Source organism: Streptopelia decaocto (genome assembly GCF_964273445.1).
Source record: "Streptopelia decaocto genome assembly, chromosome: 3".
In the NCBI taxonomy this organism is placed as follows: Eukaryota; Metazoa; Chordata; class Aves; order Columbiformes; family Columbidae; genus Streptopelia; species Streptopelia decaocto.
In genome coordinates, this window is record NC_138656.1 from 113,149,643 (window position 1) to 113,166,959 (window position 17,317).

Genomic DNA, 17,317 nt, shown 5'->3' on the forward strand with positions numbered 1-17,317 from the left:
ATGTATCTTTAATTTTATTTAGACTGGGTTTTTTTGACAGTGTTATAACACTGTCTTGGGTTGCAAAGGCAAAACCAAACAGCCTTACTTAAAACCCAAAAGAAAACTAGGGAAACTATATTTTGTGCACCTTATAGGTAAAGTTTTCGTTACACCAAAGGCTCAAATTATCAGCTTCTATATATCTTTTATTGAATAGTTCCTTCGATCACTCGTTCAACAAAAAACATCAGGTTTAATTGATTGAAGACATTAGACTGACCATAAAGAAGGACGGTCTAAAGAAAAAGCTTTGTGTCAAGAGTTCACTGCTGACTATGAGCTTAGCTCATAATTGGAGATTTACCATCCACTAGGGCACATTAAAAAGTACTTAATTAATGGTACCATAAGGGGCTCAAGCTTGATAGTCAAATGCATCAGCACAGCTGCTGTACCAAACTTAACAAATTAATAGATATTTTTTTGGTGATTTACTTTAAGAAAAAAATCCCTATACTTGAATGTTTCAATGTGATTAAGATCACAACCAATTAAAAATACTGACAGCCTCAGAAACAGTACTGCATTTTTTCTTTTGAAATCACCCACATATGATGGTGGCTGCCAAAACACTAAAGAGTTAACTACATATTGAGATCAAGCCATAATGGCTCCAGAAGTTCGTGGGGTTTTTTTAATAAAGTATCTGTAGACATTCATATAAAAATATATTATAATATATACTAACATTAATGCATTACTTTTGTGGAGCACAGTCTGTGACCTAATTCCTTAAATACACACATTGAAATTTATGATGAAAAACTAAAGTGGTAAAAATTCCCTTTTTGTCTCCCTCTATGGCACCATGAGGAGAACTAGTGCAGTGAATGGAAAGCCAAACCATGGGCTTCCTTTTTAACACATCAGAGAGAATCTTCACTGGAAACTAAATATTGCTGCCAAATTAGTCGGGAAAATCCTTGACTTGTCACGTAGCAGCATTCTCTGCAAGGCAAGTAGGAGTGGAATGAACATAACACATTTTCGCAGAAAGTCAAGCAGACAGGCTCTAGGAGAAAAGGAGAGTCCTGTGCTTAAATGCACCAGGTGGGATGAAGAGGATTACATTTAATTTCTAGTGCTGTGATGTATTTTTGACAAGTTCACATTTCAATTCTCCATCTACAAAACAAGGACAGTGATTTATTCTCTCTTTATGTGCTCTTATTCATGTAAGTTTACACTGCAAGTTCTTGGGGTGAAGAAACTGCCTTTACTGTGAATATTAAGTTTCCTATAAAAATGGACCTCCCAAGCAGTTTAATTAAAAAAAAACAAAACAAAAACAAACTAAAATAAAAAATCAAAGTTGCTGCTCAGACCATGCTCACACTGTAAGTTGCCAGCTTAAAGAGCTATTTTCAGTCTTTCAAAAGTAGTCAGTTACAGAACACTATGAAAATCTCAAACGAAGACGGGAATGCGTTGGTCTGTAAAAGATGCCTGTACCATCCTGCATGGAATTTAGACTGCAAATCTGCTTTCGCCAATCCCGTACTTCTAATGTCCCATATTCAACTCTTAATGTCTTCCGAAAGAGATGCTTCTCTCCATAAGCAATTAAGCTTTTATTTTTTTTAATTAGCAAGCCTGCAGAGGGCCGGCATTTGATCTCAAAGTCAGGCCAAACACAAATCTATTCATACACCAGCACCTGAAAACAGATTTGCAGATCAACCTGTCTCATCAGTTGAGGCGTGCACACTCAATGATCGACCGGTTAATGCCTTGTAATGCGCTACCACTGTGATTCATGGCAGCCACAAGCATTACTGCTGAAATTATTCAGCAATACTATTAATGCTTGATACAATACAGAACACGGATCACTTTTCCAATATTACCATGCCTGTGCTTAAATGCTGTAAAAGCTTTCATTAAAGAATTATATTTATGGTTTCAAATACTTAAAAGAGCACTGGTAGGGATAGGAGTGATGGCATTTTAAATGCTGATTTCAGTTATAAAATTGTCAGCAATGCACAAGGTTTTTCAACAGGTCACTGGTATAGCCAAAGAACATGCTTCACTCCTTGTATCACAGATCATGGAATCACTTTGGTTGGAAGAGACCCTCAGGATCATCGAGTCCAACTATGAACTAACTCTGGCACTAAACCATGTCCCTAAGTACCTCATCTAAATGCCTTTTCAACCCCTCCAGGGATGGTGACTCCACCACTGCCCTGGGCAGCCTGTTCCAATGCCTGACAACCCTTTCCAGGAAGAATTTTTTCCTAATATCCAATCTAAACCTCCCTGGCACAACTTGAGGCCATTTCCTGTTGTCCTATCACTTGCTACTTGGGAGAAGAGATCAACACCCTCCATGCAAGGCTGTGACTACCTCACCAGCTAAAAATCAGCATTTTAGATTAGAATGATCATGGATCAAACATCTATTTTTCTTATTAACTTATCAACTTCCTTGCTTTAATTTCTATTCTTTTTCTACTAGTTTCAACTTCATTGTTGCACGTTACTGAAACAAGACCTCTTCAATATCCACCGGTTTGCTGAAGATGTTAAAGCGTTTGTCTGTCGCCAGCCTCTTGGTAACGTCCCTGAGAAACAACCGCAGCTCTCGCAACGTGTTCTCTTCCTGGTCCTCCATCCGCTGTTTCTCTGCTTCCGACAGCTCACGGGCAGGACACGGCAGTGCAAGAGGAAGAACTTCCAGAGCACGAAGAGCTAGGGAAAAAAAAACAGGAAGTCAGACAATGGAAATAAATATTAACAGCACAAGGGCTCTTGGGATTAAGCCACTCCAAATTTTATGGTATATTTAATCTGCCTTATCAATCTAACCATCACTGTGTTCTTAACCCCACAGCTCTCCATTTTCCAAAGCTGATAAATGTAATGCACAAAATTTCTTCTGGGCACTCATTAGCACTGCCAAATACTAATTATACTGAGTGTCATTTACCCACACCTTGTGAAAAAGGGAAATATCACAAAAGAAAACATTCAGATCAATTATTATTATTGGGTTTACTGTAACTTAGTTTACCAGCCTGTTTCCTTCTTGGTGGGGGCATTGCTGCCTCATCAAGAATTAAGCCTCTGAAAAATCGCAATCTGTCTTCTTCACTTGGTCTTTGAATATAAAAAACCTCTTCATACTGGATTCTGAAAATACATTTAACCTAAAAAAACAAACAAACAGACATAGGAAAATTGAGCATCCACTCAAAAATACATTATTAATGACCATATTTAAACACTAGTCACAAACTTTTCAAAATTAACTACAGAAGAGAAGATGGCAAACTCCACACAAAGCTGTGTACAAAGCCTACGAAAAACAAATACATGTAATTCTCACTGAATTTTCTATAATAAATAGACTTGTAGTATCCCATCATCTTAACAATGGCCATCTCTACATTGAAGAGAAGATAAAGGGCAGGAGGAAAAAAAGAATCAAATAATATGTTGCAAAGAATGAATAAGAACCTCATCCTGAACCTTAGAAGATGTGGAGCTAAAGGTGAGGCCTTTAGACTAAATCTACGTTAAATTACACCTGAGTTATTTGTCAAAATGGGCAACTGACAAAATGAGTGGAGATGATAAAAATCAGTAATACGTAGGATCATCCCTCATTAAAGAAAATTACAAACACTTAATTAGCATTACATTTTCAATTTGACCTATTTTAAGTTCAAAAACCACTGCAACGGAGAATGTTTTTACATATCAAAACATTTTGAAGAGCACGCAGCTCCCTAACAAAGCCACCTTCTACAATAAACTCACCTCTTCAGGCAATTCACTATACATGGACTCGGAGGTAGACAGTAGAAATATAGGGGAGAAAGATGGTATATCTTGCAGCAAAGTTAGAAAAGTAGCTCTCACAGTTTCACTGACAGCTTCCCACCAATCACCAATATGAGGCATGTAAACAATACTTGGTACTGTTCTTCGAGCTTCACGAAAGATCTAATTAAAAGAAACAGTGGCATTTAAACAGGGAAACTAATTGTTGTTATCATTTGTGAGTAACAAGATTCTTGTGGAATAGGAAACTACTCCCATTTGTGGTATTTTATATACAAATATTCCAGTAAAATACCATTATCTAATGATAAAAGCTTTTTAAACAAGCGCTTGTGACTGTTATCTGTATCATTCAATTATTTTACAACAATGTGCTGAGGAGACTACAAAACAACTGCTCATCATATATATTTTTATAACTTGTTAAGACTGAAAAATCAAGACCGAAATTAAACACGTTTGCAATTCATGCACAATTCACCACAAACTGTTGTGAAATCTAAAATATTTAAAACTAAGTAATTGAACCTAGAACCACAGCACATCAATTCATACACAAGCTAATAAAATGAATACCAGGAACCAAATACCAAATGTGACTGAAGGGGCAGTTAAAAATGTAATTACTTTCACAGGCAGCAGAAAGAACTCCATGACCTTCTAGACATCCCTTTCTTTCAAACATGAAAATAGAAAGAGCCTATGAAAATCTGGCTTTTAAGTACCATTCCATTTAGCTGCCTTTATATTGATGCAACTAATCTGTCCCAGAATTACAGAATTAACTCATTACAAGAGAAACCGAAAAGTCACCTGTGCACATGATTCTTCAGGCGTTTTGGCACTGACTGAATAAAGTGCTGGCAGATCTAGCCTGTGTACAGAGAATTTTTCCAGAGTGTGCAATAGCGCCGGAGCGAGGTGCGAAGTCTGACCCGAACCTCTCTCTCCAGAGAGCAGTAACCTTGGTCTGTACGAGGTTGGCTGGTGATAAGCTGACCTGCAACAGAATAACAGTAACAAAATACAATTAATAGGCATATCTTAACATCGGATGGATATATATAAAATATTTTAGAAACCAAAAGACTTTCTGAAACAGGTAATGACCTAAAAAAATTCAGCGACCTCAACACTACTCCACATCTCAACAGCTCAAGCTTTGTTCTATGATTTCGCAACAATTTAATTCACACAGAATCACAGAATCGACTGGGTTGGAAAAGACCTCATCAAGTCCAACCCTTGGTCCAACTCCAGTCCATTGACTAGATCATGGCACTAAGTGCCGTGTCCAATCTCAGTTTAAAAACCTCCAGGGACGGTGAGTCCAGCACCTCCCTGGGCAGCCATTCCAATGCCTGACCACTCTCTCCATAAAGAATTTCTTTCTAATATCCAGCCTCAATTTCCCCTGGCAGAGTTGAAGCCCATGGCCCCTTGTCCTATTGCTGACTGCCTGGGAGAAGAGACCAATCCCCACCTGGCTAGAACTGCCCTTCAGGTAGTTATAGAAAGTGATGAGTGATTCAAACTCATCTGTGCAAAGCAATGCACATATTAAATTCATCAAAATTTTTATTATAACCGGCTTATTCAAGATCAATTCCTTGATCATACAAAAAGACTTAATACCTTCGCTGAAAGTCCATCTATTTAATCACATCCAGTTCAGTCCTAACTACTAAAGCATCTTTCAGCAGCCTCAGGAATCCCAGGTCAATCCACTCATCCCTTGAAGTGCCACCCAAGGTGCCAAGAACCACCAAACATCTCAATACTTCAAGAAATACGGCATGAACTAGAATTGAATAAAATCACCAAAACATTCTACTCTAGCATATCAATACACTTCTATTCAGCAGATTTCCAGAGAGAAGATTTTAAATGAAAAACTGCAAAATTATTTTTTGTTTTTTTTTGCTGTTGAGAATAAATGCTAATGACCCCATACAAGGATTTTTGAGCTTTTGTGCTTTTTTTGTGGGTTTTCGCTCTGTTTTGGCAACAAGCGAGATGTGAAGAGAGAAGCATTAGTTTTTCTCATTAAAATTCTTTTCCATTTAAAGAAAATTCATTCTGAAATGAGAAAGTTTTTCAATTAATTTGCATTTTCTCTCATGAAGGCACTTTTACCTGCACGTCAATCAGCTCGGGCAGTGAAACAAGACTGGCTGGTTTTATTTCAGGTTAAATAATTTTTAACAGCTATGAACGTTGCTGACCTTTGGATTTCAATTCTGCTGGTCGCACACACAGACAGCAATACAATTACTCAAAAAGATAGATGAAGGGATGCTTACACACTTTACAAAAATAAACATACTCTTTGAATTCCTTTTATTTAGACACAAATCCCCACAGATGTGTATCATTTTAGTTTTGGGTTCCTCCTTCCACCCGCATAACTAAAGTTTAAAATCGGCATTAAAATACTTGACTGTGTACCTCCAACTATTCGAACTTAAATCCTTACTTTTTAGCTTAATGTTCCACAAATGCTGTTCTGGCATCACTCTTCAGCACAAAAATGTAAGCAGTTTTCCACAAGATGGCTCTACTAAACAGTACTACTACTGAATGGCTTTCCTAACTTCATTTTCTTTATTCAGCAAACTCCTCGCAGAACTCATCACATAAAGCACCCTAAAACTACTCTTAATACAGAACAAAATGTTAGTTATTTTGTTAATTACTGTAGCCAGTCCAATTCATGCAGAAAAGACTCAACCAAATTTCACGCTTTTGAAATTCCCATTTTCCAAAAACTTTCCATGAAAAACAATGGAAACAAGATGTTAGAAATGCTGAATGCATTAAATATATAATGCATCCAAAAAGCCGCATACACTGAAGCTCAAGAATACTTTAGACCAAGAAAAAGCAAACAATCCCTCCAAAATATTCCTACACACTTCTCTTCCTAGTTCTTAAATTTTCAAATCAAAAGGGCTTGTTAGAATTACCATTAGAATTGCTGTTAACATCCTCACTTCAAAGCTACACTTGTTTGTTCCAAAATATTTCTAACGACTATATCCAGGATGTGGTCCTTCCAAGGACCATTCACAATTCTTGTCTGCACACTCACGTGTTTCTATTACAGAACACTATTGCCACCACAAAGCAAAAGATCATCTTCGTTACCTGTCCCAATGTGAGAACTGAACAGTTTTATCTATTTGGTTATATGCATTTGGAGAAACACTCACATTGTAAAATGAAGGTAGGGTTTATGTATAGCAGCTGATGACTGTTTCTTTGGTGATCCTGAGGGACAGCTCGTCTCAAAAATTGATGAAGCGTTCTCATCTTCACTATCATCTAATATTAGACTTGGTACATCTGTTCCAAGAAACATATTAATTAGAACCTTATCACTTCTAAGCACATGCACAACAAACAAGACATAACAATTTCCATGTGAATTATAACACATTTTCAAATGTAGAAAAAATGAGTTAAAATTGTCTAAACATCAGAATACAGAATAACAAGTACTTGTTACTTCAGAGACCAAAACAAATTAAATATTGTAGAAATCTAATCACAATTACAATTTATTTTTTTTAAACCATCAAGCAGAACAACTTTGCAAATATGACAAATGTTTAACTTGTTATGAAATGCTTCCTTTGGCTTTATTTCACAGCTAGAGGTTTTTCAAGGATAAAGTTATACAATCTGTAATCCCTCAGACTACCTAGAATGTGTACTCATGTATTTGTGCTAAGTGCCCCAAATTTTTACAGGTACACTTCTTCCAAAATTATTCTCAGGATGACTACCTAGACAACATATGTTTATGAAGTTTGTTTTCTACCCTCTGATAAACTGCCAAAGAATATCGAATTACTTTTTATCCAAATCTGTACAATTCATTCCATGTTCATATACTATACCTTAACCTATTTTAATTATTTTGCTAATATAGTAGCATAATGAACTGAAGTACGTTCTATACAGACCTTCAAAAACAGAACACTAAAATAACGATCACATTTAAAAGACAGAATGCAGGGACAAACAACTGCAAAAAATATAAATATGGCACTGAACCAAAAAAAGCAACGGATAGTTGAAAATCAGATACAGCTAAATTAGCTACCAGAGCTGCAACGGGATTCAGAGTAGACTGCTGTGATCTGATAATGGAAAAAAACCTGCTGCAAGATCTTTATTTGCCCCAGGAAAGGAGTTTAGTTGATGTTACCCTAAGCAAGCCACTCAGGCCCATAGAGAAATCAGTCTGCAAGGATGGGATGAAAACGGTCACAGCCACCCGGCTGTACAGTAAAAGTAGCACAGGGCCAGGTCTCCTGAGGGACAAAACATTCCGTGATGGACGGGCAGCATTGCTGAGAGCAGCCGGAGTCAGAGCTGCTCAGGGCAACCAGACAGCCCAACAGGAGCCCACGGCCACTTAGAGAAACGGCTGCTGGGTCGGGGCAACCCCCAGTACCAGTACAGGCTGGGGATGAAGAGTCTGAGAGCAGCCCTGACGAGAAGGACTTGGGGATACTGGTGGATGAAAGATTGGACATGAGCTGGCAATGGGTGCTGGCAACCCAGAAGGGCAATTGTATCCTGGGCTGCATCACCAGCAGCGTGTCCAGCAGGTGGAGGGAGGTGATTCTGCCCCTCTGCTCTGCTCTGGTGAGACCCCACCTGCAGTTCTGTGTCCAGCTCTGGAGCCCTCAGCACAGGACACACATGGACCTGTTGGAGAGGGGCCAGAGGAGCCACAGAAATGATCCAAGGCTGGAACAGCTCTGCTGGGAGGACAGGCTGAGAGAGCTGGGCTTGTTCAGCCTGGAGAAGAGAAGGCTCCAGGGAGACGTTATTGTGGCCTTTCAGTGCTTAAAAGGGGCCCGTAAGATGGGGACAGCTATTTTATCAGGGCCTGTTACAACAGGACAAGGGGTGATGGTTTTAAACTAGAAGAGAGGAGATTCAGGCCAGACATGAGGAAGAAATGTTTTACACTGAGGGTGGTGAAACACTGGCCCAGGTTCCCCACAGAGGTGGTGGATGCTTGAGCATCTGAGCCACTGCTTACAACACACAGGAATCATTAGCAAACTGCAAATACATGCAGAAAACAAGATCTGCAGACTGTAAGCACACCAGTAAGCATCTGCCACATACCTGGCTGTGAATTCAAGAAAAACAGAGGCTCTAGTGTGTAACCTATATTTACATTTAAAAATCGTTGTATGTGAGAGTGGATTTTGCTGTTTTTAACAGAGGTTAAGCTTATTATTCAATATTTTCTTGGGTTTAAGGGGGCAAGAAGAAAAACTAAGGTACAGAGGAAACTTCAAAAGAAACCTTAGTTCTTATATCTTCAAAATCAACTGTCTACAAACATCGAAAAGCGGCCATAGCAGTAGAGTTATCTAATAAAATTACTATTTAAATCAATGAATGCATCCAAATTCACTTTGTTAGCAATAATGAAAGAAATAAACGGGAATGTAAAGAAGAGCCCTGGAACAGGCTTCCCAGAGAGGTTGTGGAGTCTCCTCCTCTGGAGACATTCAAACCCACCTGGACACATTCCTGTGTGATCTGCTCTGGTGAACCTGCTTTAGCAGGTGGGTTGGACTGGATGATCTCCTGAGGTCCTTTCCAACCCCAACTGTTCTGTTATTCTCTGAATTTAACAAAATAAAATGTTCTGAACTACAACTTTACAAAGACAGGAACACCCAACTCAGTTCTTCAACAACAGCGACAAACTTCAAATTTGGCATTACCAACACGTTAATAGTATATAGGGAGACTTAAATATCTTAAATAATTGAGGGCCTAATACAGCCGAGGGACTCTAACTGCATCTGCACCCCAACCCACCACCACACAATCCCAGGCCCCATCTCATGCCAACTCCAACACTTATTAAAACCTCCAGCTCTCCCACAGTCAGCAGAAAACCCGACAAAAATACATCATTTTTGGATGAGTTTTCTGGCTAAAATGGTTTAACGAAGGGCCTGACGTACTAAATAAGTGCAAGGGATAAAGCAAAAACGCACAGCTGGGCTGGAGGAACCGCAGCAGCCAGCACGAGGATCAGCTTAAGCTGCCTGGGCTGCAGCCTGAAAACGTGCTCTGGAGTAGGGATGAAAAAAACATCACTGCTGTCACAGATTTGCTTTATGACTGAGCTATTTTCAAGTTAATCACACAGAACCACCAGTACTGTTTACAAAGTTAAGGGGGGGTGAGGGTGATCCCAGATAAGAACAGCAGAAAACAGTATGCCAGAACAAGCAGGTATCAAAACCAAGATATCCTGTTCAACATTTAACTTGCAATAAATGGCCAGGCTAACTATTAAAGTAAGTTTCAGAGAACATACACGTAAAAATCCCAGCACCTATTGACTCACTGCCAATCAAAACAGTCAGCCGCATTCGTTCTTATTCCCCGTTTCCTCAATGCATTCACATTGCTCCCACTGCAGCGGGGTTCTGGCACACGTCTGACCCTTTAGTGAGTTGATTTTACTCACTAATTTGGCAAAAACCTAGCTTGACAAAACGGCAAATGTTTCTCCACTTGCTAAGCCAGCAGAAACAACTCAGAGGACCAGGAATGCATCAGGTCAGTTCAAGGGGAGGGAAGCCTCAAGAGCTTCTCCAGAACCACAAGTTATGGAGCACAAGTGTGATGAGGAGCAGCTGAGGGAACTGGGGCTGTTTATCCTGGAGAAAAGGAGGCTGAGGGGAGACCTTATCACTGTCTACAACTGCCTGAAAGGAGGTTGTAGCATGGAGGGGGTTGGTCTCTTCTCCTGAGTAGCAAGAGATAGGACAAGAGGAAATGGCCTCAGGTTGCATCGAGGGAGATTTAGAATGGATAATAGGAAAAAAGTCTTCATGGAAAGGGTTGCCAGGGTTTGAAACACGCTGTTCAGGGAAGTGGTGGAGTCACCATCCCTTAAGGTGTTTAAAAGGCATTTAGACGAGGTTCTTAGGGACACGGTTTAGTGTCAGACTTAAGTTATGATCCTGAGAGTCTCTTCCAACTGAAATGATTCTATGGTTCTATGATTACCAGCAGACGACCACGACCTGGGCTCAGGTATCTTGGCTGACCATGGTCTCACCTGCTGAGCTGCAAGCTCCCCACAGCATTCCTCTGCAAACGCCTTCTGCACCATCATAGGATCACAGAATAGTTTGGGGTGGAAGGGACCTTCAAAGCTCATCCAGTCCAACCCCTGCCATGAGCAGGGACATCTTCACCCAGATCAGGTTGCTCAGAGCCCCGTCCAGCCTGGCCTGGGATGTCTCCAGGGATGGGGCATCCACCACCTCTCTGGGCAACCTGGGCCAGGGTTCCACCACCCTCAGTGTAAAAATTTCTTCCTCATTTCTGGCCTGAATCTCCCCTCTTTTAGTTTAAAACCATCACCACTTGTCCTATCAACAAGGAAAGGACTGGGAGTAGCTAAATGACACTCAGGACACAAGCACCAATTTCAGGTCCTAACATGCTGAGCAACAGTGTCTCACTTTTTTTTTCCATCATAGGATTATGCCCCATTATTTCTTGTATTTAAAATGTAAATTACTTGGGGGTCTTTTTTTTCAGATAGGACTCACACCTATGGGATCTTGGTCTATATAGGTTAGTTTATTAAATTCCACAGCAAGTTGGAATCAGCAAAAATAATAAAGCAACACCCAAGCAAATTGTATTTACATTCTAACATAACACTGAGCCAAAAACACATCAGGTTTAAGGCCAGCAATACAAGAAAGACAGCTGAAATTTTTCCAAGTTGAAACAGGATTTGCAACAAGTAAAAAGAAAAAAACCCAACCCACATACCTTCACTTTTGTCACCCTGGCTAAATTCAGCGTGAGGAAACACTTTGTGTAAAACCTCAAGCAGCTTAGCGAAGGTACGTTCCAAGAGTGGTCTGATCACAGGAGATAACGCATGTCCTGAAGAAGTCACGGCACGCTGGGAAGCAGGCACAATGTTCTGCATCGCATGATAAAAATCCTGCGCACTGAGAACTACTGAAGAAACATCAAGCTGTAGCTTCTGGCTGCTCACGTAAATCTGGGGATAGCGTCGTCTCAGGGCAATCAAGGCAGCCTCAGTGCAAAGTGCTTTTATGTCAGCTCCACAGTATCCTAGTGCACACAAAAACAACAAATATCTTCCATGAAACAGCACTGCTGTGCTACACACATTTCAAACATGCCGAAAGCTAAAAACGATCAGTAACGCTTAATTGTCGAGGTCCACAAAGCATCTGCTAACAGGTGTGTCAGGTCATAATCCAGGGACAGTGTTGTGTACCAAGAAATCACGTCCAGGTATTTCAAAATATAGGAGAGAAATGAATTCCACATTGAGGCTAAAGTGACTTATGTTTTCAATACACAGTGTGATATATAGTTTATTTTCAGTCAGGGTTGTTGGTCTGTCATCCCGCTTTCTTTTTCCTTAATATTGTCTGAAGTGTGCGTGTAATTTTAACAGGCTGGCCCCTCTCCTCCTTTTTTTACTTTAATATCTCTACATGAATACATTTTTTTAATAGCAAAGTAATTTTTTTATGCTGGATGAACATCACCGACTTTTACAGACTGAGAACATGAGCTGCACAAAGAAAAATGTTTCATGAGCAGAATATGGAACAGATGAAATCTTTAAAAAAGCTACTGTGGACTCCTAGAAAAACATCAACTTTTGCTACTAAGGAAAGCATTTCAGACTTTTTAGAATGTCATTATTTTACTAATATAACCCAAAGAGTAGAAAAAATATTAAAAAGCATTAACATTTTCATTTAGCCTAGCTTCATAAATATCCAGAGGTGCCTACTTATAATTGTTTAATCATCATTACTGAAAAACACAGATCTGATAATTATGAAACACTAAGAGACTTAATAACTCTGTGTCTTTCGCAGTGCTAATGGTCTGGGGTTTTTCCCAAGAGCGAGGAATTAGAATTCAAATTTTCCATCTCTCTCAGCAAGAGACATTAAACCTGCCACTGGATTTTGTGGCACCACAGCTCCATCTTTCAAAAAGAAGTAAAATATTACCCCAGTGGGAAAACCCTTTTAGAGAATTATAGTCACTATAGGAAAACGTGTTGCGCTGAGGATTTGCCACATAAAAGTTCACGGGTTTGCAACAAAGTGGTTATAGAAGCTAATTAATCCTTTCTTTAGTTAAATTATTCTCTGACAGTTTTTAACCAGACTTCCTCCTCCCCAACAGGCCTTTCACCATTTGCACCTTTCCTGCTCTAGTTTTGCGTCGGTCCTTTGGCAGCACCAAGTCCCAAAACCGCCTCGTTTCTCTCCCTTGATCCTCTGATGTTCCTTCAGTGCTGCTCGCAGACACATTTTTACAAGATCGATACAGCAAAAAGGAACAAAGCTAATTCCATACACAGTGTTGGAAAACAAAAAAGGAAGCAATTAACAGGGAAGGTAGAGAACTTTCCACCCCCATCTTTCGGATATATAAATTTGGGGGATGATAATAAGAGATACCAACTTTTCAGCTATAAAGATGACTTAAATTGGCTGAGATTTCAAATTCCACCTGAGTTTCTCATCTATACATGAAAATAATTAAAAAAAACAAATAACACAACAGATAGAAGGTCACCATAAATATCAGACTCCTTCTGCAACTTTTAAACTAAGCTTTCCAAATTTAGAAAAAGGTCAGTAGCCATAATTGTGTAAACTTGATGAGCACACATTGTGACTTTCATTTTAAAAGTATGTAGCAATTCACATTCACAAGTTACCTTGAACTAAATACATGTGACATTTGAAACATGTTCAAATACATCCACTGTATTAATGAATAGGCAACTAATTATTTTCAGCACTAAGGTTATATTTATGTTTTTTCACTAAACCCTATCAGGAAATCAGAATTATGCAGGCACACTCCATCAACCATGTGGAACCCGTCAGACAGCTACACATGCATCACAGAAATTAAAACCAAGGTCTTTCCTCTAAATTTTGCTTTGTTCTGTCAATATAAAGTATCACATTTCAAGTTAAATTGGTCCACTGCAAACAAAAACTGGAGGGGCGTGGGGGAAATAAGCCAAAGTTTAAATCAAAGATGTGCCAGAGATATTCAGCATCTTGACTGCCTGTCACCTTAAAATTAGTATAGTATCTGTGTGACAAAATACTCAGAGCTCAGAAGCTATATCCTTTCCAATTTTTCTATTAATAAATGCTGTAAAATCACTTTCTAACAGTCATTTTAATCACCGCTTGTACATCTCCAAAGAATTGCAAAATTAGGAAATAATAGCCTGTAGCCTATTTTTAAAATTAAATCCTCAGGTGATCAGATATACAATTAGTCTCCATTTCTACTTTTCATTTCTCAGGAGCAATTACATTTGACGAGTAATAATTGGTGTCTCTTTTTGAGGGACTCTCTTGTGCATACTGTACATCCATTGCAGCGACAGGAGAACTGCAAAAATCCTCTATCTTGTGAAACATTAAAGAGCTTTTTATTTCTAAGAAGTAAATGCACACTCATTAAGGGAAGAAAAACATGAGTATTGTCAAAGCAAAATAAAATGCATCATGCCAGCAGTAAATAAACTGAATTTATTCTCGCCCAAATTGACACTAAAATATAAACCCGAGGTTCAGTGCATTTGCTTCCATTTTTGAAGCATCTCACAATGGATATTCCATTTGGCAGGCAAAATGTACTGGCATAAAACAAGTATTCTTGTCAAGCAGCTGATTTTGTTCCACCCGTCACCACCACACTCTGCTGAACAATTTCAAAGTACAACTTCTAAAGAGCAGCACAGCAAACAAGTGTATTCCCAAACAGGTTTCCAAAGAACACACTGAAATGTTAAAGCCACACTCTTCCACCTCTGCTGAGCAGGAATTAGGTCCTCTTTAAAATTTGTTTTGCCTAATATCTGCCCCCAAAAACCTATAAGCTGCTACTGAACGTTTAGGTGAATGATCTTGACCACTGGTCTGATTTACGTTGCACAATTCCTACAGCTCCTCAAATGGACTGCAAGGAAAGGGAGTCAGCAAACAACTCGGCATGATGACAGAGATGAAAAATAACTATGCTTTTTGAAATAAAATAAACTGCAAAAAGTATGAACACTAATGCAAAGACCTCCCCCTCCACCACTACATTAGGATGGGAAAGAAAACTCTAACAAGATACCATTTTCCCACAAAATGATCCTGCAATAATAAGCACAGAATAGAGTATTTTTAACAAGCATCTTGAGCTTGATGTGTTTGCTTCTTTACCATTCTATTTAACCTTATTTAAATAACCCTTATTACATTGTAAAAAGATTCATCTGCAAGACGACAGATGGAGGAATTGACACTTTTTTAGTTGCTAATATGTTTTGTTTCCTACAAGATGGAGTGAATAGGTAACCATCTACCTACAGAAAGTTTTCCTTCAGAACAATGAAGTAAGCACAGGAGATAAGACAGTACTTTTAATGTTTGGGTATCTGGGGTCCATCTCCAACAAGGAGAGAAAAAACAGAATTAATTGTGTTTATTGAAGGTACTAATAAGCCATTGGTGTGATCTTCTGAGCAGTTCCATGCTCTCCCCAAGCTGCTTCAATTTGTTTCACATCACGGCCGCATTCAGTGAAGTGGGTTCTTTGATTCTCACATACATTGAAATCTCCTGAAACGTATATAATCCATAACAGCTGGGACGAAAATCAACCCTCAGGAAATAGCCTAATTTTTTCCAAGTCCTGGGGCTTTTCCCTTTTAATTTCTTTATAATTACACCCTTGGATCTTAAAGAAGAGAAGTTCTGAGTCTCACATACACCTGCTTCCCCAAAGTCATTTATTTGGGTAGTATCTCTGCAGTTTTCTTCATTAGGATCCATATGCTTGTAGTGAAGTGTTGCCAAGTGTGCTGAACTGGAGAGAGGTATAAACCACGTGCAAAAAGCCTGGTGAGCCTGGGCAGCTTTTACTTGGGGAAGAGGGGGTGTAGTTTCAGTGGGGGAGATATTGGGTTTTTGTTTTTAAAGTAAACCTGCATACAAGAGGGAAAAGCAAATCAGTATACACTGTATCAACATGACGAGAGTGCCGATGAGTCCAATTTGCAACGGCCACAAAGAATATGGAAAGTCTGTTTAAAGGATCGGTTGCTGCAGGTTTCACTTCTAGAAATCATGAGGCAATCTCAAGATGAAGATGATAAACCAGCCTCACTTCAGCTGTTTTAAAAAGTCCTTGTAACAGTCACAAGGTTTTAGTTGTGGATGTATGGAAATGTTTAAGTTCCAAAATGCAGAATGGAGACAATCAAGTGCACAATAGTTGGACAATAGGAAAGCCAAAGAAAACAGAAAAGGGTATTTCTTTTCATTAGCTGACTTTTCCACAGAACTGGCAAGATGCACTGAGCACAAAGAATGTCTTCTAATCAAACCCACAAGAGGCTTCCCCTACGTTCTGAAATTTTAAAATACATAATTGCGTTCTCAACACAAAGATATGGTGAATTCTCAAAGAAACAAGTGAGGTTTATCCTATTTATTCCTCTCTCTCCCACTAAGCAGCACCATGTCTTTGCACAAATCAAGCAGAATTTACATGAAATGGGCTTAGCACATGCCGTCTTATACCCGGCAAAGCTTAAACTGGAGTTGGCTGGATAGTTATGTTTTCTCCTCAGCAGAAGATGTTGAGGTCTTTGTGCATCAAAAGCACAGGGGATGCTGCTTTGATGAGAGATGTCCCTGTGAATGAAGAGGATAACTCGGATGTACTGTAGCTGACTGAATGGACTGATGTTCAATTTAAAGTTCTTATTTCTCTGGTGACAGATTCCAGTGCACAGATATTTGAGACTGTCCTTTTTCTGAGAACTTCAGTGTTCATCCAAGCAGATGACTGACAGATGACAAATTGTTGAGAAGAGATTGTGGTTTGTGTTTTAGGGTCATTTCCTCTGCTAAATTCACTATAAAAATATTAGGGTTTATTTCTGATTGGCTCTTAAGCAGCAGGTTTACCTTGAACAACCATCCTTCATTCAGTACAACAGGTCTTTGGGTGCTCCAAAGGTATTTTTAATGTATTCATGCTGTGGTGCTTTTGTTGCCCCCCCTGCCTATATCTACACTTTGAGGTTGTTCTGGGCTAGTGATCTGGAAGAAAACTCATCTTTAGAAAGACTGGTTAGTTTGTTGGATTTCTGTCAGAGGAGAACATGCCAGTCAGTAAAAACAAAACAAACAATCCCATAGAAGTACTTATTTTGCTTTTTCGCTCCATAAGTAGACAGAAAAAAAACACCGAGTCTCCTTATCTCTTCTATAATATACAAATTTAATGGGAACTCCCACTTCAATGTGCTTCTCTTTGACAGCATGCAACCCTATTCTAGTGATGTTTCAGAAAGGAAATGTGACTTTATTTTCAAATGACTACTAGC

The 17,317-nt window shown here is 39.2% G+C and overlaps 1 protein-coding gene across 2 annotated transcripts in view; it reads right to left on the bottom strand.

Annotated features, from left to right (window-relative positions):
* ATAD2B (ATPase family AAA domain containing 2B) overlaps positions 1-17,317 on the bottom strand; it is an 86,923-nt gene that overhangs the window by 30,871 nt on the left and 38,735 nt on the right. The window contains exons 16-21 of one of the 2 annotated variants that reach the window (XM_082049015.1): positions 11,674-11,985; positions 7,044-7,176; positions 4,645-4,831; positions 3,808-3,993; positions 3,059-3,194; positions 2,555-2,736 (exon numbers count right to left, since the gene is read on the bottom strand). In XM_082049015.1, the coding sequence (XP_081905141.1) occupies positions 2,555-2,736; positions 3,059-3,194; positions 3,808-3,993; positions 4,645-4,831; positions 7,044-7,176; positions 11,674-11,985 (1,136 nt within the window). Of the gene's footprint in view, positions 1-2,539; positions 2,737-3,058; positions 3,195-3,807; positions 3,994-4,644; positions 4,832-7,043; positions 7,177-11,673; positions 11,986-17,317 lie in introns of both variants that reach the window. The other variant, XM_082049014.1, reaches the window with a different exon arrangement.